The 23,961-nt window shown below is 41.9% G+C and overlaps 1 protein-coding gene across 1 annotated transcript in view; it reads left to right on the plus strand.

Moving 5' to 3' along the window:
* Nucleotides 1–23,961, plus strand: part of ABTB2 (ankyrin repeat and BTB domain containing 2) — a 134,220-nt gene that overhangs the window by 67,302 nt on the left and 42,957 nt on the right. The window contains exons 2-3 of the mRNA XM_076343745.1: nt 16,981–17,127; nt 19,835–20,045. Coding sequence (XP_076199860.1) covers nt 16,981–17,127; nt 19,835–20,045 — 358 coding nt within the window. The remainder of the gene's footprint in view (nt 1–16,980; nt 17,128–19,834; nt 20,046–23,961) is intronic.

Here is a 23,961-nt window from a genome sequence, read left to right on the forward strand (position 1 = left end):
TAACTGCCCTGTAACAGCAGCCTTCAGGGCTGAATGTGGCAGCTGTTAAAAGCACACAGCAGCAACTTTACACAACAGGTTAGGCCAGGAAATGAAGAAAATTTTAAAATACATGTGTCACGAGTGAGTTAAAGCAGTTGGAAAGATATTGTTCATGTTAAACTGTATCAGGATGTTTCATTAAAATTTCAGCTTTCAGAAAACAAGTGCTGTGAGCTTGAGCAGTTGTACCTCTGAGAACATGGTATGCAAAGTCACCATGTTAGTAAATAAACTAATGGTTTAAAGTTGGGAAGAAGTAGCCTGTGGGTTATGTCCAATTCTGTAGCATTTGTCTCCTAAGCAGGCATGGCCAGACTGAGTCACAAGCATGAAAGTTCACTTGTGAATCCTATGTCTGCACAATTACATGAAAGTTTTGTCTTTCATTTGAAAATGATGGTACAAGAATAAGCTTCAGATTGTGTCCTCAGGGACTGAAACACTATAGGAACGTTTGCCTAGCTGAAGAGAGTCCAAAATGATTGCTCTCTCCTAAGCTTTTTAGGCCAACACTAAGACCCTTGGAGCATCCTCAACACGCTTTGATGGTGGTGATGGACTACACGTGGTAGCCAAGCCTCCTGTCTTGTCAGTAGATGCACTGACTGGCCCAGTACAAGTACTGTGGCAGTGAGCATAAACTCTTTGATGCTTCTCACCTCTCTGTGACCATTTTTGTGGGGAAGGAGAGAGGAGGGATCCTGAATAGGACAGGGCTTTAATGAGCTGTGGCACTGGGAACTGTTTTGGACTTGCCAAATGCACTAGTCCAGCCCTGACTTCTCAGCATTCCCCAGACTGGTTCGTAAGAACAGCTGAACATTTTGTATGTCTGCGGGATAGTAGTTTTCCTTTCTTAATTGGTAGGACAGCATTGCTGTGTGTGGGCAGCTACTGGTTTTTGTTTTCCTTTCACCCCAGCAGTAACTGTATTTCCTTTTTCCGGGAAGCACTGCCTATGAACTACCTTGTTTAATGTAGAAGAAAGTTCTTTTAGGTACTTCAAGATAAAAGGTGTATCCATAATGCTACTTCAGAATTAATGATGTCATGCCAGCTCCATCAGAGTTTATGAGTCTTTGCTTCTTAGACTCTCATAAAATAGGTAATTTATCAGTTGTGCTAAATGAGAGAAATCACCCTCCAGCTGAAGTCGGGAACATTCATGCTTTGATTGCATTGGTATAGGAAGAGAACGTTATTAGATGAGCTGTCATATTGTAAGTAGATCAGTGTTGTATTCTATTTTGGAGTGAAATTGTCTAAATATTGAAAAAATGTTCTCTAATTATAATCTTTAAAATACTTAAGCATCAACTGACCTTTTTGCACGTGTTGTGTTTTCCTTTTTTAAACACGGCACCACACATGGAATTCCTTGGCACAGTAGCACTACACTTAAGTCTAACTCGTCATCAGCACTAATGGCTCTATGGCTTTTGGATTGGAGCTACCTTGCATTCATCCATTTTTAAACATGAACCAAGAAAGCTCATGTTTGAGAACTGCAAATTCTGGAAGTGTTAGTAAGAGGTGCCCACTGTCCTAAGAATCTTAAGATGTTTTAAGAACAAACAAACACCAGTCCTGTCTCCTCTCCCCAACAAAAACAAACCCAACCACAACCAACCAAAAACCAACCTGAGGAGTAAAGAGAAGAAATGTCTTTATTTCCAATTATAGGTAGTAAATTTAGAGGCAAAGAAGGGGACTTGCCCATGGTCCCTAGCAGAGCTAGGAAGAGAACCCAGACCTCCTGCAAAACCATTTCTCCCTGCTGCTTGTACCAAGCAACTTGCTAATTTGAGAGTAAAATTGTTCCAGTTCTCAGGCTATCTAGGCTGATGTAATATTTTTGGCTACAGTCAGGTGGATCATAATAAATTTTCTGGAACCATTTCCAGTTCTCTGTTTCTTTTCTTATAAACAACTTCTTGCACTTGGCAAATTCAATTTATCTCAGAATGCCAAAACTGCAGATAAGTTTTCTACTAATTTCTAAAAGTAAGTCTTTCACTACTTTCTCTAAAAGCAGAAGAGACGGATTTAAAGGATCCTACTTAATTTATGATTTTCGGTATTTCGGCAGTTTCAGTTATTTCTATCAGACATGGTGGCAATATAAGGGTGTGATTTTGTGGCAGCTTAAGCCAATCTAAACTGGGGTTGCTGCAGTCTCACCCATCCCCTTTTGCCCCCAAACGTGTTCCCGCTGCCCCTTTTATGCCTGCACTTGCATTTATGTGTTTATACAGTGCTTATGCTGAGACAAGGAATTGATGTGACCAAAGCTAAGCCTACTGAGAGAGAGGAGATAACAAAAAAAAGAGAGAGACATCCATGTGTTTCCTGAAGCATCTTATGATACAACTGCACAAATGCCAATTCTGACAAAAGCAGAGGCCAGGAACACGAATCTCGGGGTCAAAGCAGAGAGGCAGGAGCACAGCTGCTGTAATATCGGAGGTAGTTCAGTGGAAGTTTAAAACAATGTAGGGGGTGTAATGAGAGTACAAAGCCTTCAGCTCATTTTTAATGCCCTAGGTCTCTTTGAGATACTACCTCTTATCTGTATCAGTCTGCATGGAATGGGTAATGTGGAGACATACGGGTGCAATCTGGCCTGAAGCACGTTATAATGATGATCTTTCATCAGGTCAGCTCTTCAGGGAGGGTGAAGGGTGATTCAATCCCCAGACAGAGATAACAGGTTAGACAAGTGCCAGTCACCTGTGGGGTAGGTTGATGTGAGAGCTGTGATTTGAGTATCCCGTGCTGTTTGTTGGCAGTGCAGATCGTGAGCTAGCTGTGAGAACCGCCGAGGGGTAAAAAGGTTGTTTTTACTGACTCAAGTGTCCAGGTACCGCATCTGAGGCATTACACAGAGGCTCATGTTGGAAACACAAACGGGAGAAACAGTGCTCTTTTCTTTTTTTGACAATTTTGGACAAGTAATAGACAAGTCTTTTGCATCTGGGAAATGAGAATAGTAGAGGCTACAATAGCTGCAGGACTTTGACGTATTTCCTGCTCTCAAAAGCTGCAGTTTTTGCCACCTGTCAGTGACACAGTGGATTTTTAAACACTATATAATATAGCTCCAGCTACTGCATATGGCCAAAACTGAGAGGTTTGGGCTTGACTCCCACTGAAGTTTTCTCTGGGCATACCAATTCTTTTGCTATCTTCTGTTTTGGGTAAAACTGCAGTTGCCAGATTTGAGCCAAACATCTGCTTTTTGCTGCTGATTTTGTATAGTTTTATACGCTAGCAACATCCCCAGGTACTGAGAAAGGTTTTCTGTGCATTACTCAGCTAGGTAAGTACTATCTGTGACCCGCTGGCTTACTGGTAAAAATGGTATTATAGGGAGAAACTCGAAGAGGGAGTGGAAGAAATCTCTCTCCTGTGCTCTAGAGATAGTTCGGTGGATGCTGTAGTGACATTCCTCAAGGTGGGATGAAGGAGATGGATTGCTTACGCCTCAGTCAGACACCCAGCAAAATACAAATAGAGTAATAGTGCAGCTGGAGATCAGAATTCCTACTGGCTTTACACAGCACAGAGACTTCCACATTAGTTGCTGTCAGCATGGAGACCCCTTGACATTATTAGGTCAAAGAAAGGTGCTAATCCATCACAGAAAATGGCTCAGCACTTGATTTATATTCATTTATCTTTGCTCTGCACAAATGCTTTGTTCCTTATCCTTCTTTGAATCAGGCCAGCTTAATATATTGGCATCTCAATCATCATTTGGCTCCTACTGAGATGAAGAAGCAGTGGTCGGGCCTGCAGGGCCGTAACAGCAAATCAGTGATTTATTAATAAGAATAGGGCAGGAAGGTGAAGAGGATCTTGAAGAAAATAGGTAGTTAGGAGACTGTAGCATTTTTCTGTTCGTGTTTGTCTGATTATTCTGCCCTGAAGAACTGTAAAACAGCAAAACCAAACCCAAGTATCTTCAGGTTTCAAAGAACAGCATTAAAAAATTGATTCCTTTATCTTTGTATCTTATTATGGTGATCTTGAAATTAGCCCACGAAGGTACATGTGGAAACTGAATGACTTTGCCCAGATAGCTACAGTGGCTATCAGGTTCCATCGGTATTATGAAGGGGCATGTCCAGCTCTGCTGGATCACCCTCTGTTCATTGTACCACTTTTCAGGGAACGAGGTGAGGGGAAGGGAGACAAATTATATCGGGGGTTAAAGGATATAGAGTGTTATAAGTTCTTCAAGACCCTGAAAATTTTTAGGAAAAATAAAATATTTCCAAGATAAGGAAGCAGAAGTGGCTCTTACTTATTGGACTGTTTTCCAGTGCTCTCCCATTCTTTCACTAATTCCTTCATCAGGGAATGTTTGGGTTTTTTTTCCTGTTCCTTTCCCACCAGCCTTCTTCCATGTATTTACTTCCAGCCTCTCCGAGTCTCCTGTGTGCTCCTTTCCCTTCCCCATTACTGTTGTATTTCTTTGGGCCTAAAGTAAAATTCCAACTGCAAATAAGTCTACGTTGTGGAGCACCTGGGTTTCAGATCCTGAGTGATGTGTCCTATCTCATATTCCAATCTTTATTCCTACCTGCGTTTTGAAATTCCCTAAATGGAACTGCAGTGCAGTCTAGTTTTAGCCTTTACCAGCTTGTCCTTTTTTAACAGAACAGTCTCTTATTCGAGCTGTTGCTTCAATAATTTGGTGAAAGGAACGGAGTTCTATTTGAGGAAAAAAGTATTCTTAGATAGTTGAGCCTCCCCAAATCTGCGTCTGCCACGGTTCTAGCATTTTGCTTTCCTCCATGACAAATTTAAAAAGCCTTCTAAGACGTTTTTTCTTGGCAATAGTCAAAGCTATTAATGTTACTAGGATATAGTGGTTGCATACAAACAGCTGGATCCAAAAAGTGATTACTTATGCGGTATGGGATTATTTATGTGGTATGGACCTTTGCTTTTCAAGTACTTCCCTGCTGTGCATCTCTGCTACACAGCAGTAGAGATGCTGCACGTTGCCGTCAAAGAGAAAATCGCAATGTAAAGCAACATAGTCTGGGTTCAGCAGGGAACAAACAAAATAAAAAATATGAATTTTATCTTACAGCCTAATGACTACAGAAGTTTTATAGACAGAGGTAATGTTACGATTGTTTATTTAAAAAAAAAAAGTTTTTCCAGCTATGTTATTTTTTGTCAATGAAAGGATCTTCCTCTGAGACCCAGTTTTCCATTATTTTCCTAAGAATTGTAGGAAGGTTCCCTGTAAACTTAATCTTCACCACCGGTGTGTGAGATGCTGCCATAGGAATATCTTCACATTCAGGAGCGGGCTTGTTCAGTGTTGGAAATGGGTGCTAACTGAAAAGGGGGAGAGGAATGCAAAATGGTAATATCTGCCTGCTTTTTTGTTTGCAGTCAGCTTGCGTCCTTCCTCAGGTCATCTTCTCTAGTAAGTGGGTTGCCATGGTCCTGCTGTTTGAATAGCTCCTGACTGTGACCGTGGGTGAGTTATTTTAGCATCGTATAGTTCAAGATTACTTGAAAGAGAATTGGCTTCCTGATTTTGAAAAGTATTTAGAAGAACAGGCCGCACAGTCGCAGATAAGCAGGTAGGCACTCCAGAGTTTGTTTCCTACCCCTCAGGTCCCGCAGAATTTGGCAGCAGCGATGGGGATGGGGCTGAGCTGCTCTTCTGGCAAAAATGCAAGAAATGCCACCTTATTTTGCAGTTAGCAGCAAGGGTTCCATAACATTTAAAGAAAATTATTTTGGTTCTCTCTCTGGTAGAAATGGTGGGCACAAAATCACGATATTATTTTTGCTTATTGTCTGTGAGAACAACCACTTTGGTATTTGGAGCGCTGGCTGTGCTCTTGCCAAAGCTGTTCTGGCCCATGTGTCCTCACCCTCGGAGCTACACAGTATTATTCCTCCTGGGGACACTGTCAGTGTCTCTGTGTGCGTGCAGTGTTGTAAAGCAACGAGAACCTATCTTGCTCTAAAAAATACTTTCCTTTTTACTTCTGCCATAAGGCAATTTTTCTCTTTTTTTCATCATCTCACCTGAAGGAGGTTACCTCTACAAATAATTATGTTCCAAGAGTCAAGAAAATAATTGTGTGCTATGAAATGGTGTAATTGGAAACTCACATGCAAGAAAGCTTTAAGAAGAGAGCAGACAGGCAAAATCAATTGTGTTGAATGGTTGAATCCATTACAGATATGGTGCACGGGTGTAATAAAGATATCAAAATGTATTTTCCCTGTCAAAAAAAAAATACAACATTGAGATTCTAATTTTCATCCTCTACACAGATGCTGTGTTAAAAAACTGAAACATGTGGTAGTGTTTCCAGACTTTTCGAAGAACCATGCCTATCCAGTCTGAGCACTGTAAACATTGCTGCTTTTTATGCTTATGCAAAAAAAGATGCTGTTCTAGAATAAAAATATAGGCAACCTGTTTTTCTTCTGAGCTATTTAGTTATAAAACAATGCTGGGGATCCATTAATCTGAGTGGTTTCCTGACCAAGTATTTAGAGCTTTATATTATTTATAGACATTTACATTGTGGCAACAGCATTCTTCTGAAAACAAAATTCAAAGAGGTACTGTTTGAAAAGTGAATACTTGCTTAGGGCAGTTATATTTAGGGCTCTAATGGAAGTGTACAAGTTATGCTTTTTATACAAACTATAAATGGCTACAACCAAGAGACTTAGACTTTGAAATGCCTTTGGCACTTATGCAATGTGAGAGACAGGCCGGAGCCTTGTAGTGGAGTTGTTGGGTTTTTTTTTTTCCTGCTAGCTTTACGAATATTGCCAAATTCTTAATAGTGTTGCTATCCCTAAAGGGTACGTTCAAAAATAGGTATTGTATCTACTCTTGTTTGTAACTGGTGTTGAGTCTCGAAAGGCTGAATCCTGGGAAGAGTACAAGCATGATGATGATGATGAGCAGGTGACAGGGGGACAAGAAAGAAGAATGCAGATGCAGAAGTAGAGAGTAAGATAGGTGCTAGAGGCCAGAGCAAGTGGCATACATCATGGAAGAAAGCCAAGCATGAATGTAGATGGTATGAGGTGGTCCTTTAGTACCACACATGACGTGAGAAATAGGCTAGGGTGTTGCAAAGATAGAGGGCAAAATCCAGCAGTTGATGAATAAGTGGAATTCCTCAACTCCACTTCTGGTCTCTAAACGATTGGTCATTGTTGACAAGATCTCCAGGATGCTTTGATGTGAGGAAGCGGAAAGTTGCAAAATACTACCATTAGTAAGAGACTGATTTGCTGTATTGTGGGGAAAAAACTGCCAAATACTTCCAAGTGTTCGTTTGAGGAAATAAAAATTAAAAGAGGAACAGTTTCTGTTCTGAGGTAGAATTGTTGCTGGTCTTTAGCGCTATCAAAATACCTATAGACAGTAAACTCTGTCTAATGGTGCATGTCAAACACAAACATTGTTATCTGTATGGTGGAGGTTTGTGTTTATACTTGTGCTCACCAAAGCTAATATTGGGCTCCAGGCAGGTTTTGGGGTAAAAATGACAAAGCTTGTGATTCATAAACTACTCATGCATGTAAATGCTGGTGTGAGCAATTTACTGTAGCTACGCTGACAATAATATTGGAGATTAAACTCCTAGGTATCAAAGGTACAATATACTGTCTTTTTTCTTGTGAACTACCCAGGATACACCTGCCTGAAGTTTTGGGTTGTCTGGCCAGCGACTTAAAACCTGAATCATTTTTGTCTGCAGGTACCGTATGCATGTGATCATCCTAGCGAGACTCCAAACATTGCCCTCTTGAGGTCAGACTTTATGGTCTCAGGACCGTGCTGTGTTTCACTGAGATAAAATTTCAATCTTATATTGAGTGACAGATGCATATTTCACCCTGACAAAATCAAAACTGCGCAGCCATGTATCAGAGGGCTGGTGTTGCTGAGAGCTAATGGACACAGTCCTTGAGTTGTGTAAAAAAGACCAGTCCTTTAGGAGCAGTAGTTTGGTTACTGTTGAGTTCCTATTTCCTCATGGCTTTTTTGAAGTAAGCGTAGAATAAACAGCTCTTAGGATGCTCTGATAGTTTAAGTCATTAACGGTTGTAATTGCAGTCTTGATGTTTATTATTAGTGACCACAGTTTCTAAAATTTTATTTTAATGGCATGTTTACTACAGCCAGGAGAGTCTAACCAGGATAGATTTTATCAGGCCAAGGGCTCACCTGTATAAAGTAGTTGATGGGCAGGGGTCATGTAGAGTAAGCTCTTTCAAAAGATTACTCTGGAATAGGAGAGAAGGGATTGCATGGGATTATTCTGGAGTACTACCCTGGTCAGATTCTCCATCTAGACGTTCCCAAAGAAAAGGAACTGGGAGTGACAGAGGATATGAATTTACTATCCTCTTTGTGTTTGGCAAGCATACAGATCATGGGATGTATAAATAGAAGAATTGAATGCAAGTAAAGAGAGGTCATTATGGCATGTACAAAGAGCTTAGTCAGACCACATCTGGAGAACTGGGCATGATTCAAAGACCATATTTCAGGAAGGACAGTGAACAATAAGGAATGGATTAGAAGAGGGTATTGTAGAGGGTATGAGGGCTCTAGCTGGTGCCTGCAGTTTTGTTACACTTGTGCTGCAGTCCCCCTGGTTACTCCAAATGAAGCTGGTTTTACTGTAAAAGCACCTAAATTGGAGACTTCTAAAGAATTCCAAGGGAATGGAGAAGGTGACATAAACCTCTTCTTCCTAAGCTTTCTAATCCCCACAGTAATGCTACGAAAGGGCTCGGTGTTTCTGGAGTTGCCATTGTTTACCTGTCATCTCTCTCTCTCTTTTTTTAAAAATAAGGGCGTTTTTTTAGCTTTCATATGTTGTTTCTGGTGTGTGTGTATATATTTCTGCTTGTTTGTTTGTTTCTTCTTTATAATTTCTTACGGTATTTTTGCTGTTTGTCAGAACAACTGTCCCGATAATTGTATCCACGTCAGAATCTCTATTAGGCTTAAATCCATTTTGCCTTTCTTAACCCCCTCAATTGGGTAAAGCTTCTCTTCTTGTATCATAAGCCCCATTGAGGTGGAACTATACATTGTCACAATATTGCGTCCTTTCATCTCAGAAGTAGCTGTCTCTCAGAGAGCTTTGGGAACGTTGAAGGTAAAACGGGCTGTGTAAATGAAAGGTGGGCTGTTGCTAAGGGACACAAAATGTGCTATTGACACATACAGGAAATGGGGACACTGCTGAGGTGTTGAGTAGCATGAAGGAGTAAGATGAGAATGAGAAATGAAGCAAGAACACTGCTTCTCTCAGACTACCCTTAACAGGAACGAAGCAGTATCCCCATTTTCCAGATAAGTGAACTGGGACACTGAGATTGAGTAAACTGGTCGGAGTTTATACAACTGGTTAATGGTAGGTCTTCTGCCTGTTGGACTACGTTCATTTGGCACAGGATTCTGGTTTTGTATTTCTTTCACAGTGTTCATAATCTATTTATACTATGCCTCATAAAACTTTCTCTCTGTTTTTTCATTGATATTTATAGCCCAATACGGGGTTCTCTCTTTAACATGCCTTACTGGATCCTGAAAATAAGAGTCCTAGAAACGTAGGTGGTTTTATCTCTCAACCTAACATTACAGTCCAGTGCGGGTCTTCGCCTCTCCTCAGACCCTATGTAGAAGATCCAATGCCTGGAAAGCCACATGTGCAAAACTGTAATGGGTCAGCCTAGTTTTAGGGATGTACTTGTTGACATGCTGGCACACACGCTCCTTTTCAAAAGTAGTTGTAGTCATAGTACTAGGAAGCGTTTACAGTTTATATTTACAGATCATATTCCCAAAGTTCTTTTATTATGACATACAAAATAGGTAGCATAATTCTACGAACCTAGACTAAAGCCTCGCAGTCATGCCATTTATTTCAAATCTCTGGATCCAGGTTGTGAGATCAATGGCTCCGTGTTGGCCAGTTTCATACAGACGAGGTCTAATGGCACAGGGATTCTGAACTGGGATATCTGGACTTCGCAAAGAGCTGGTTCTGATGCGTGAGCTTGGTAGTTGCTTCTCGTCCTTTTGTCTCTGTTTCTCCATCTAGGAAATGGAAATGCGGACAATCACCATCTCATAAAAGCACTGATACCTTTTACCTCGCAAAGTATGCTGCTGCTGCTAAAGATAAAATTTGCTATGTTTTTTGGCAGTCATTAAAATATAAGCCAAGGATATGTTCCGTTGTGCTTCTGTTCAGTTAAGCACTTGGGGCCAAGCCAGGTTAGTGGCTGTCCAGAAGACCACAGGGATATGGAAGAGGCATTAATATCTCAGTAGTTGCTGGCTAGTAAAGCCAGGCCTTTCTCCCACATTTATAGTCATTTGCAATCCTGTATATCACAGCTCAATTCAAATATGATAGTTCTTATAGATACTTCATACCTTTTCCCCTCCAACTTCCAGCCCAATTCCACCATTTTCATAGCAAAAGTGAGGCAAAGTATGTCGAACGTTGGCAAGTGCGGGATGAAGACAGGGCACAGTTAGTTACCTAGGAGTAAGGAGGCATTTAAGTATTTGTAGCGACTGTCAGTAGGCTTCTGCTCTTTCTGTGGCAGTGCATCCAGAAGGGTAGTGTTACAGCTCGCATCGCACTGCAGAAGCTGTGAGCTCCGCTGCTTTCACCTGCTTTTGGAACACGAGGTGCTGCAGTGACCTGCACCCCAGAAAAGAGGTAGTGGATTCTGAGAGTGCTTTAAAACTCTGTTTTGGGGTATTTTGATACTTCGGTCAAGCAATGCCTGTTGACTTTGAGCTACGTGAAGGACCAGACTGCATGCTTTAAGGTAACACATCTCTGGTAACATTCCTGAAGTCTAGGCAAACTGCATTTTGTTAATTTGAAGGGGACATTGTCTCTGTGAGCAGTTAGACCAAGACCGGGGAGCCCATGTGAGGGCTGTGTCAATCAGACAGATCTGTCCAAAAGTGTCCGATTAGGACAGCAGCTCTTCCATGGAGAGATTCAGCTGAGCGCTTGCAGAAGGTTTAAAAGACCTTCTCTCTCTGCTTGAAGCTCTTCCCTCTTCTGCTTTTCCTCCTGTTTTCAATTACAGAATTACTGTTTAATGTGGATGCAGATACAAGCAATTGTGATTGATTTTTCTAACTGCTGACAGAGACAAACTGAAAGAGATGCCTGCCTGCTTTATAGCAGAAGCCACGTTGTTTTCCTGTATGTTAGCAATTATATGCATTGTTTCCCGATCATAAGTCTTTCTCACAATCTATAGTATGACTGTAGTTGATTATAGAGCCTGATGTGTTTAGATTTGAGTGAGTTATATCAGGAACACTTTGGTTGCCTGTTTTTTGGGGGGATAGGGAGCGTTTGTTTATATTCTGTCAGAACGATTCTGTCTCATTTCATAAAATAAAGGAGAGTTAAACTTTTCTAGCAGTGGTAGTTCGGCAAGAAGAAAACAGAGCTCCAGGAATTGGCGTTAATTCTAGGTGGTGCTCTGTACTCTGAATTGATTGGCAAGAGGGAACTGCATGGCATTGTGTTGCTTGGTAGAATGGGAAACAAAAAACAAGGAGAGCCTTGAATGCTCCTTGCCATGAAGAATTACAGGACTTTGTGCAAGGTGACAGCTATCCTGATGTCACGGCCAAATTCCAATGTGGGAACTGCAATTGCAATTGGATGAGGTTTTTACTGGGTCCATTGAAATCAGTGGGATTTGGCTGTTCACTTCAGCATCGTCAGGTCATCACCATCTGCCTTCAAAATTTTGGCCTTCCAAATCACAGCTGAGTTCACTGGGATCAGCTAGCGTTCTCACCTCGCAGAATGTTTCTTACGGAATTTATCACAAGCCAAACATCGCAAAAGTATGCTGATGCTGGAGACCAAGACCATTTTTTCTTACTTGGTTTCCTAATGCATTTTTGTAGCATATTCACAGCAGTTCTGATTTCACATATGTGGCTTTCTGCGGTATCAGGGGCTTTTAGAAACAATTTCTAACGTATACAGATGATCCTGAATTTTCTGAGGGCTTTCATTTCTGCTTGGTTTTGCCAAATAGATACTTTTTTCCTGTTGTGCTAATTTGTGTTATGGTAGTGTTCAGTAATGATGGCCACTGTTTTAGGTGCAATGCAAACACAATACACAGAGAGAATCCTTGGCCAGAGAACCTGTTTTTATTCTGGCCAAAGGGAGAAATCAATTTGTCTATGAGACACATTGTATTGTCTCATAGACTTTACTACGTTTATCAAAAAAACCCCCAAAACCAAAAAAGGCATTTTTTCTGTGTCAGTAGTTTACGGTGTATACCCCTGTCCTAATTATATTTCTGATTTTTTGCCTAACCTGTCATGAATACAGCCAGTGCATTTCTGAAATAAGGGAGTTAATATCCTGGGCAATTTCCATGAGGAATCCCAGACAGCAGAATTGGAGTGCTTTCCAGAGAAGTCTCCTTGGCCCTTTGCCACTTGTGAGTGGCCCCATCTTAACCCCCAGACATCATGTAAGTGTTTGAAAGTCATCAAATGGCTGATGAGTTAATCACTAGGAAGTTGTCTCCCAACATGAAGGATTTAGATTAAAGTAGAGAAAGCACAGAGAAAATCATTACAGCGAGCTAAAAATGATGGCTAGTCCTTTTTCATGAATGTAACATGCAAACAGCATGAAGCGTGAAGGTAACGTGGGTACTTTAAAAATTATTTGAAATAAGGTTTTTAAACATTCAAATCTTAAAATAAAATTCAGATAAAAGTCTGCATTTGCTTGTATGTTGAAATCAAAAGAGCAGAACTTGATGCCAGCCTCTGAATTACCACGGGACATTCAGAGACGGACCCAGAGTTCCTTACAGAAGTTGCCTTGCTTGAGGACTGGACCGGTGGCACAGCCCTGCTCATGGGAGCAATCACGCTATAGCCAAAGCTCTCAGCAGAACTACTGCACCTCTTAAAGCAGAAAGATGTCCAAGAGCGTGAACAGACTTTTCCCTGGACCTAGCTCAGATTGTGGAAACATTTTCAGTTGCTATTAAAAAGCATCAAATTACAGACAACAATTTCAAAATCTTTAGGCAAGGAGAATCATTTGAGTCTAAGGAACTGCTTAACTGGAATTTTACCCAGTCGTGACTGCCTTTTAAGATCATTGGCAGCAAGAGCCCGTGAACAGGTTTCGTATATTAACTGAGGTAGAATAAATATGCCTTTATTTCCAGCTGCTATTTCAAAGGCTATGGAAATATCAGAAACAAATTGTTAGCCAGCCGTGCCTTAATCTCAGCGCTGCAAATGTGCTTTCAATTGGGCTGCTACAGGATGTTGCCTCCCGCCATTCTAGAGAGGTGACTTCTTAGCTCCTCGTGCTCTTGAGGTTTGATCTAAGCCACGCTCACATTAATAGGCTCTCACTAACTTCACCTGGGCTTGGATCCCATACTTAAAATCTTGGTTAATTAAAAAAAAAAAATCGTGACCAGAATGCCAGGATGCAGTCAGGGATGTGTAGGAAGCACAATGTAGCCCACATCAGAGAAAATACTGTAAAAACAGTGGTGTGCATGCCTGAATGGTTCGTTCCTGCACGGTAATTACGTGCTGTTTCACGTTGTTGTTTTGTGGAGAAAACACGTTCTTGAATGTCAGGAAATAAATCGGCAGTTTTAACGTGATTTCAAACAGAGAGAGAGTGTTTTGACATGAATTGATTTATTTCAATTACAGTTTTGCTTATTTAGCTAGCCATGATTAAAACCAGTGTTGCCACAAATATAAAAATAGAGAAATGTGGATGCCAAATAGAAATAGAAATTGCCCCTACGGTTTATACCATTATAACACGTTTTGACTGCAAATTTCTTGATTTGGATGGGAGGAGAGCAGGTATCACCATTTGGGGTACAAGCAGTCATCACAATGCAGTTGTCTCTGTTATCAAACAACGTGTTTTTAATTGGTAATAAAGGTTAAGTCCTGTTCCTAATTATAATACCAGTGGGCAAAGCTTGACTGCAGATGTCCTTGTGCCTGAATTTCTGATCTGAAGAGTGAAGAAGATGCTTTTCCAACTCTGCGCAGTTACTGGAAACATATTGAAGAGGAAATCATGATTAGCGTGCTGCAAGACGTAATAATTGTGGGGTGCGTTTCTACTTTGCTGCCCATTTGGTCACTGCTCTCCGTCTGCCTCAAAAGCAGTGTCGAGAGGTGTGTTTTCTCATTCCCAGGCCTGCTCATACCTATCGAGACCTGCCAGACGTGGGGAGCCTTTGCGGAATGTTACGTAATGAGGGCCTGATTCATACCCCACTGCCATCCCAGGGAAAATCCCCAGTGGCATCATCGGGCTTTGGCACGTGGCCAGAGTCTCTGTAACTTCCTTATTTCTCTCTCGTACATAGAGGATATTCCTCAGCTGTACCAAGGCAGATGAGAACATAAATCTTGTCCGCAACTATCTTGTCTGAGTAATTTTTCCGAAAGTAAATAAATCATCTCTGTTTCCTCTTACCCACAGCACCTGGCAAAGTGTTAACTGAAAGACTGAGAAAACGTTGTTTCATTTGTGAGCCAACTTAAATCATTCTACAAATCTTTATTTTTAATTCCTTGTTAGAAAACAGAACCAACTGAAACTGGCTGGCAGAGAAAATGTGCCCCATTCTTTTTTCCTCTGCCTGGCTTAGTAATGTAACTTCCAGTTTCTGTTTTCGCCTCTGTAGAATTATATGCCTCTATTTGAAACTTTTGACAAATCAGTTTATTTTCATTCTCCCTCTGCCATAAATTCAATCCATATGTCTTTAAAACATCCTTTCATAGCTTTAACATGGAAAAGGAAGTGGCTTAGGCTCTGTATAGGAGGCTACAGTGTATTTAAAGCAAGCTCTTCTAGTTTGCATGCATCGCTTCTGTTAGCTCTTAAAGCCTCGACTTCCTAATTATTCAGGTTACAGAGGGCATTGGCAGAGTTTTCTCCATTAACTAACAGTGATGTACAGTGAAGAAGCACAACAGGATAAATCATTCCCTTATCCTCAAAATATCCAGGAAGTTTTTGATGCAGCCTTTGGCTTTACCACCAAGCAGGATGCAAAGAGGATGTGAAAAGGGTAGGAGAGATCAATTCAGCATAAAATTTCAAAAGAAAACATCAAGACAAAGAAACAAAGCTCTTGCACAATGCACTGCCGTTCAGCTGGCAGGGTTTTGTTTGACAAGAATACACAGCACCTATGTGACAGGAGGTCACTGCAATAGGAGTAAAGTATCTCCACATCCAAGACTGAACCGGGGTCAGAAGGTGAGGGTGGGAAGGAAATGAGGGTCTAAGCCGAAATATATTGGTATGGCTGTGCATGCATCAAAGTTGAAAAATCAAGAGTACAGGATGCAGCAGGGTAAGAGCACAGGCAGTCGTGGCTATAAGTGTCCTCGCCTGAAATCACGGAAAATTTGGGCTAGGGTGTGCTACTGGAATTGCGGGATAGATCCGTAATTAAAAATATGGTAGCAACTGAACACAACTGAAAATAGGTAGCAACAAGGGTACAGGAACACTGGCTGGGTGGACTGCAGAAGGCTTTTCAGAGTCCACCTGCACTGTGGATGCAGTGTCACGCTGTGTTTCATCAGATCTACCCCAGGGTGCCACCGGAGGAGGCAGGTCCGCTCTCCCACCCCAGCCTCACACATCCACACTCCCCACCTCACATCAGCTCTAGAGGTCACGTTCCCACCTTTCCCTCTGTGCCGCACAGAGCAATCACGTGGCCAAAGGGCAACAAAATTCAGCTCGCTAATTTGAAGAGAAACTATTCAATTACTGGATTTCTGGGAGGAAAGCAGGGGAGGCAATATTTTTTTGGATCTCTACGTTGCACTGACTTGCATTGCGGCTGCAGCATGCTCGACCAAAGATAACGGGTGAAAAAGATGATTGCGGGAGGTGAATGACTGCCCCTTTTAGAGACTGCCTGCATCTTAATGTGAAACGGAATGTCAAGTTTTTTGTAGCACTCCCACTCTCAGCTACCATTCCCAACCACTTCACCCAAATGGTCTCTAATTTTTCAACAATGCAAATGAGTTGTGGGGAAATGTGCAAAGTAGGATGGGGTCCCAATAACAACTACACAAAACTGCTTGCAAATCCATCGTTCTGTTCAGTTACTGTGCATTAATGCTCATGTGTGCAAGAAGATAAAATGGAAGGAGAGTGTGTGTGGTAAATGCGTGTGTGCAATGTAATTATTTTTCTAATCTCTCTCTCTCATAGAGGGGTCATTTATAGAGATGAAAATACAGTCAACCTCAAAACTCGTGGGCGTAGTTTGGCATACCCAAAGGTTCACACATGTAGAAACCACAGTCTGCGCATTTGAAACTGCATGCAGGTTCAAAGAACTGGCATAGCCCGTGGTTTTGTTTTCAGAGTTGCAAAGATTGCAGCTACCATTTACCCTAGATGGACTTGAGATTATCTTCCACACCTCTAAAAATCAGGCCCTTATATCTAGCAATCTGCATACAGCTGTTCAAAAGCAAGCTGTGTGTGCACAGCCAAGTTGTTGTATAAACAATAGTAGAGACTTCACTGAAGCTTTTCATGTAGTTTTATCTCAACTGCAATTTGTTTCTAGTTTTTAAAGGCTGTAGAAACATCCAGCCTTACTCCCTAGAGCCTAGTTTCACTGTTTCAGCCATTCCAATGGTATTTACAGCACTGTTTGATTTTGTTTGAACTGTTCAAAAGACCTCAAGTCCCCCAAGAAAGGTGCAAACGTGTTCAAGTGCCCTATCGCTCCTATCAGTAGACAGACTTGCTTTTCCGCTCCTGTAACTTTACTTGTATCAGGACTGTTCTTTGCTCTCATCCCCAGGTGTGCTGTCCCTGCCTGCCTACTTTAGCCCATACAACGATGGCTCTGTGTGCAGCGATGGACGGGCTGATGCTTACGCCCAGCTGGAACTCCGAACTTTAGAGCAGGCGCTGTTGGCAACTTGCGTTGGAAGCATCTCTGAACTGAGTAAGTTTCGGATGTAACCGAACATGGGTTTCTTTCAGTGAAGCAAGAGAGCCAGTCCCTCCGCTATTGAGGTCAGTGGGAGTGTTGCCATTGTTGACAGTGTGAGCAGTATTGGCTAACGTTGTGTAAGATTTAATTGTCCCGTGGTGCTGTTTATGAAAATCAGGTTATACTTTATATTTAATTCACCTTGGAGATGTATAAGATGTGGCTTTTCTAGCGTTTTGGTAGTTAGTGGTGTTAGTGCCTACAGAAGATGGATGCTTTTGCCTAGATGCCTCTGGAGGCTTTCTTGTACGTTTGTGGAACACAGCAGTGGCACCTCCCTCAGATGGCGAAGAGGGTTCTCTTTGTTAGTGTTTGTGCAGTGGAAATGTCAAGGGTGCAGGATATTCAAGGAAAAGCTTTTTGGTTACTTGAAAAACAAAAAGTGGAGGAAAAAAAAATCTGAGAGCACTTTGGTAACAAAAACTTGTTCAAAACCTTCTTTTTTAATGCTAACCAAATGAAATGTTCCATTCCTAGACTACTCACAAAGCCCCTTTAAAGTAAACAAAAATGATTTGTGTTTTCCCGGTCTACTTTTCGCTTGCAACGTTTCTGCTGGCATCACTTTCTTAGTCTCCACCATCTGAATGCTAATGAATGTCAGGGCCAGCAAGGAGTTTGTGGGTTTCACCATTTATTTTGCAACCTGCCTTAATTTGAGGTTTTCAAATTCCTTTAACACACCTCTATTTATCCTGGAACACAAGAGAACATTTGTAGCATGGGCCTAAGATTGAATACAGCTTCCTCTCTCTCTTCCTCTGTCCCTGCTTTGGCCAACTTGGTCATTACATCTAGTGAATAGATCTCCTGATACAGTTGCCTATTTTTTTTTTTTAAATAAATGTTGCTGCACATTGCCAGAAAAATAGAGAGAGTGAGTGTGCAAAGGAGAAGGAACGTTATTCTGAGCTGAAAATTTGAATTCCAGATGCATTTCTGCTATAACTGCGCAGACTTCTGTGTTAGTACCAGCGCTAGAGGATTCATGATACTCTCGTAAAACGTTTAGATCCTGGAGAGTCATGAGCTACTGAAGTGGAAAGGCAGAGATGTTAGAAGGTTTTTCCATTCTGAAGTGGGTCCTTGAACTGAATGTACTGTGCAACAAATGAGTGGCACAGCTTTACATTGCAAACTGAGATTTTTAATGCTCCATCGATCTGAACCACTAATAATGTTGTCATGTTTAGACATAGGGTAGCTTTGTGGGGGTTTCTCCCTAACCTGTGTAACATTAGAACCCCATGGGTTCAGCTGCAGGTTGTTTGGCAAATTCAGTGTATTCCTGTTAGGTATAAATGAATGAATAATAACTTCCTAAGAATTTCAGAGGGAGGTGTGACTAACTTAGCCCTGAACGGCTAAGCTCAGGGCGCTTTCTCAGGAACCAGCTTTGCGATGGGGCGACTATTTCGGTTCCATCCTTTCCCAGTATTGTAACTGTAGGACACAATAGAGTAACGTTTCCTGTGAGAGTTTTAGGGGACTGTAAAACATAAAGCAACAGAGGATTCTCCCAAGGAAAAAATAGATTCTAGCTATGTATAGTAATCTATAGTAATCATTCAGCTCACTGGTATGGTAGTCACACTGCTCAAAGATGTAGTGTCTTGAAGCCTTTATTGCAAAGCTCTTGAGAGTTTGTAATGCACCACAACAAAAGGAGAGTAAACAGGGTGTGCCCAAAGCAAGCTTATTACACAAAGACCAGCTTTATGTGACTGCATAGCTGCTGTCTTGGGGTCATTGCTCTGTGAACTTTTTAAAAATCTGCGGTCTTAAAATCCTTTCTGAGTAGAAACTGTGTAATACAGGTCGCCTTCTTCCAGGCCTCCTCAAGTCCACCAGTACTCTGACATAAAGGTAGGTTGGCTCGAGTTCAAAGACCAAGAGGACTGAGCAGCCCGGAAAGCTCCTGGATTGAGCTTCTTACAAGGCTCAGGGGCAAATTTCTGGCACAGCTTGTGACAGTCAGCATGACAAAGATTGGCTTTTTAATAAGAGAGTCAGGCCTTGTTAGTCTGGAGAAACTTGCTGCTAGAGTGAGAATGAGAGCAGCAGACCCCTAAAAGAAGGGATTTCTCTATTGAACATAGCGTCGTTAATTTGTCACAAGTGCCTGGGCTGGGAGGGTAGAACGTCATAACCCAGTTGAAAGAAATGGGAACAATCTCATAACATAAAACGGTGATGCCGGCGATGAGAGTAAAGTATTTGTACTGGTGTTACTGGCTTTGCCTTGTGAAAGCTATTTTCTCAGGTTGGGCAGTGGACATTGTTTTACAAAGAGATCAGTAGTTTTTGTAGGCGGGCGAGAAACTGGTATACGTGGTTGGAAAGAGGAGAAAACCAGCATTAAAACAGGACAGAAAAATCCTGTAAAGCTGTTGTTCTGAACGTATGGTGACTAAGAGAAGTTTCATTCTATGTTTTCTAACTAAAACTTGTCATTTGAAAGAAAGTTAAATTTCTTACACAACAACCTGCAAAGTAGCAGCTTGAGGACAGCTTATGCCTTTGTGGAGGAGAAAGAATATGGGCACACAAAAGACATTTCTCTTAACTGCGAGAGATTTTATTTAGTTCAAAAAGTGTACTTAAGAGGACTGTGGATGAACAGTAAAGAGATGCTTTTGCATTCTTTCTCTTCGTGCAGGTGATTTGGTATCACGAGCAATGCACCACATGCAGTGCTTGAACACCATCCGCCCAGGAATGAGCCCCATTCGGCAAACCCGGCAGCAGCAACCCATCTCCTGGTCCCCTGATGCTCTCCACACCCTCTACTACTTCCTACGCTGTCCTCAGATGGAGTCCATGGAGAACCCCAACCTCGACCCTCCAAGAATGACCCTGAACAATGAACGGTATGTAGGTCGGTCAACTGTTAGTAGTCAGGGAGTTAGTCTAAGAAGGTCTCCTTTTGTAGAGTAACTGCGTGTGCATGGGCAGCTCAGGCCACTTTGTGGGATGCTACCTATCAGGGATCAGTTATTCCTGCAGTCAAGCCAGATTATGTTGTCAGCCTTGCCAAGTTTACGAAGCCTTGGAATTGGAACTGGAAAGTGAGCTGTTTTTTCATGCAATCTTTCCGAGCGAGGCATACACTGTATGCTGCCAACAAGGCTTGTCTAGAGACGCTGCCAAAAGTACATGTGGTTGCCTAAAGAAGTAAAGACCTTACCAAAGAAAATGTTACCTTCTGAATAGCGCCAATTAACGATTGTCATCATTCTCGGGAAAAGCGATGTTGTTTGCTGTGGAGAGGTTTGAAGGGATTTATGACCATCCTTCTTAAGGATTACTTCAGTCGATGCTGTGTGTCTGGTATAGAAAGAAATTTATATAGGAAGCCAATAACTAAACAGAAAATGCAGTGGGTCTCCCTACCTTCTGCCAGCATCACAACTGACTCTGAAAGTAGGCCCATTATTAGAGTGGGTCAGAAATTTTCCAGCGGGATGTTTTTTCTGTTAGAAACCTCCCTGGTTTCCTTCCTGCCCAGCTCCTTGGCAGTCTGCCTGACAGGCTGGTGGCAGCGGAGAGCTGAGGAGCCCTCAGAGCCCTGGCCACAAGTTGAGTTCCTTGACGGGTCAGGCAGCTCCTGCTCTCCCGCTCCTCAGCTCAAAGGCAGACTGATAGCTGGCTGCCTTGCAGTTGCATCCTGCAGGGAGACCCAGACCTTTCTGGACTTGTTAGGTTTCCCCAGTTTGAAATGCATATCCAATTTTGTGTTTATTTCAGAAATCTTACCTAAATGGGAAATTCTGGTTTCTGATTAACTCCGTTCAGTATTTACGCTAGCTTACTTTTTGGATTTATTTTAGCCTGCTGGACATCAGGCCGGTGCTCTATCCTGGCCCTTCCCAAAAGCAGCCTGTGGTAGGGAAGTTTCATAGTGTAGTGAGGTGTTGTGAGGCCACGTTCACAAAACAAAAAAGCAAGGTGCTTGTTGGACAGGTGAGCAGGGAAAGGAGAACATCTCTGCAGCTTTGTACATAACGTGGTTTCTTCTTCCCACCTTGGGCTTTACTATACTGAGCCCCAGTTTCTAAAGTTGGTATGAAATCATGCTAACATACAAATAATTAATTCTTAAAATTAATTCTAAAAAAACCTACAAAAGTTAGCCCTCTCTGTCTTCTTCCTTTCTTCTTCTGCATGCATGAGGATGATGGTGCTTTCTCCTCTGCCCCGTGCTGGGTAGGCTGTTTGGTTTTTTTGTTGAGACACTTCCTGATTACTCTCAGACTGCCTTCAGTCTGTGCATTTCTGATGCTGCAAGTCAACCCTGTCTCATGCAGACCTATGTTGGCCTGCACCAAGCCTGTCGGCTGATTCCAGCAGCCCTAAAGACTTCTTGTAGCTGCATTCACCACCATTGGAGCTGTGGCTGATGGCTTCATGGCCAGAGCTTGGCTAGTCAGGAGTGAGAAGACCTCTTGAATAAGTAGATTGAACTGTCTCCTTTTAAGGCTCTGAATTTTCAGGCCAGGGTGCAGAAAAACAAACCGGACAGAAGGCAGCCTCTATAATTTGAGTCTTGGTAAGTTACTTTAAGTTAAGGGAAACTGCAAATAAGGAGAAAAAGTTGTCACTCTTAAGCTGCCTGTTCTGCCGTAATATTTTGCATGTGGCTGGTCTGTGTAGCTACCTTCACTGGTCACTTGTTTTCATTTTCTCTTGGTTGCTGAACCATCTTTCTGTACTTTATTGTAGCTTGTACTGGACCGACTTCTTTGAGGTCTCAGTCTGGTGGGAGCTCAACTATGTTACAAAGTAAAAAAGATTGTATTTCTGTTTGTCTGATCCTCCCCCAAAATCCTTTCAAAAAGAACAATCTGTGAGCAGAACTGTAGCATCAGAGCGAACTGATGTACACGTGCGAAGAACCAAGAGGAATTAAGTGACGTTGAATAAAGTAGGAATAGGAAGAGGCATGGCTGCACAACTCGGAGCCCGTTGGTAGCTCTGTTTTTTGGGCTCACTAATCTTAATCAAATGCCCTACCTAGTGCAAGATGATTTATTTTGCATTTCATGTTTGCACACTGTGCAAAAAATGAGTTTTCATGGGGCCAGATTCTGTAAAGTTGTACCACTAGTTCCCACAGTTGTACAGCTGAAGCTGCTAAACAGCTTGTATCAGAAATGTAGATTAAGCTTTCTATTTTGTGTTGTGTTCTTTTCAGTACTCTCAGTATAATGATGTTACTGCAGCTACTTGTTTTGTACACTGAGGATAATAAATGAGTTAAATCAGGAGTGCAGTTATCTCTCCAGTTGCTCCCAAACAATGCTCTTCACATGGTTCACTGGAGGTTTTTTGGAATGCAGGCTGCAACTCTATTCTGTTTTAAAATCCGCACTAGATCCTATAACAGCTGGTGTAAGGGAAATTTCTGCCATTTTTTTCTGACCAGTACTTAGCTGTAAAGGAAATTAAAGAGGATGTATTAAAATAGAGCAAAACCTGACATTAGGGGAAAAAAACCAGAACCTAAGGACTATCGGTTTAAACAATTGGCTTTGAAAAGTTTATGAAACCTGGAAATAAAATTAATACTGCCTGGTATACCAGAAATGAACAGCCAACCCTACCTTTCATTTGTTCCAAGATGTATTTGTCTGTGTCTTGCTGTATTGACCTCTGCGAGCATTATTTAGTATAGCCAGTGGGATAAATATTGCTAGTGGCGCTTTATACAGGAGATAGTTTACTCTTTCCTAGCTTAAGAGGAGAGATGGTTGAGGCTGCATGTGAGATGGCCAGACTCATGGCATGATAGATGAGGGCACTGATTCACCTAATGTGACTTGGCAAAGCTGTGCAGCCCAGTTTTTTTTATTCTTTCCTGAGCTGTGCTAAATCAGCTGCAAACTCTGCATTTATGCTCTCTCTCTCCGGAATACGCTTGTTATGTGCACTGCAATCCCAGTTTGTTTTCTACTGGAAAAAATCTCAGTCACAAACAAGGACAATAACGCTGACCTATTCTGCATTTGCTTGTGCTTCAGTTTCTAGGCTGCTGTATAAATCTATCGGTATTGAACACCAATCTGAAATATAGCAAAGAGAGGCTGTTAGAGCTGCAGCCTTGGTAAAACCTGATCTTGGGAAGATTTGTGAGCCACGTTGATTCAGTGGAAGGAACTGCAGTTGTTCAGTACATCTAGAGACCTGATAACCTACTGTCTGTCTTGCTTGGCTTTCTCTTGGCTGTGAGCTTTCTATGTATCACACTGCAATGCAAAGTGCTATGAAAATCATAACACTGTAGGGTCTGGAAGGTCTTTACTGTACTGCACTTCAACGTGAAGGCAAGCATAGAATTCAAGTTCTGAAACCATGCCTAATGGAGGGTGTCATATGCCATAAAGGGCTTTAAAAAACCGAGCCGAGCTTCTGAACATATCCTGCAGCAAACTGTACAAGGTATGAAAGCATATGCAGTTGCACTTAGGTATGCAAGGCACCCCAACAAACAGAGCCAGTTTAAACTCATATAAGCTATGTGGCTTATCCATGCTAAATGCCTTGGCAACTAAAGAACTGCGGTGGGTAAACTGTAGAGTCCTGCAGGAATGGGGTGGATGTAGTCATCTCTCTAGAGCTTAGCAGATAGAGGAGCTTTCTGGTTTGGCCTCCAGCATGTGAATGATTTGGGATACCAATAGATTGAAACTCTGGAAAGTTTGTGGGTTGGTTATATCTGGTTCTGGTATTTACCTCCAGGTAAAGGCATTGAAGCAGAAGGAGAGGAGGCAGAATTAGAGAGAGAGC

The sequence above is a fragment of the Aptenodytes patagonicus genome, chromosome 7 (genome assembly GCF_965638725.1).
Source record: "Aptenodytes patagonicus chromosome 7, bAptPat1.pri.cur, whole genome shotgun sequence".
In the NCBI taxonomy this organism is placed as follows: domain Eukaryota; kingdom Metazoa; phylum Chordata; class Aves; order Sphenisciformes; family Spheniscidae; genus Aptenodytes; species Aptenodytes patagonicus.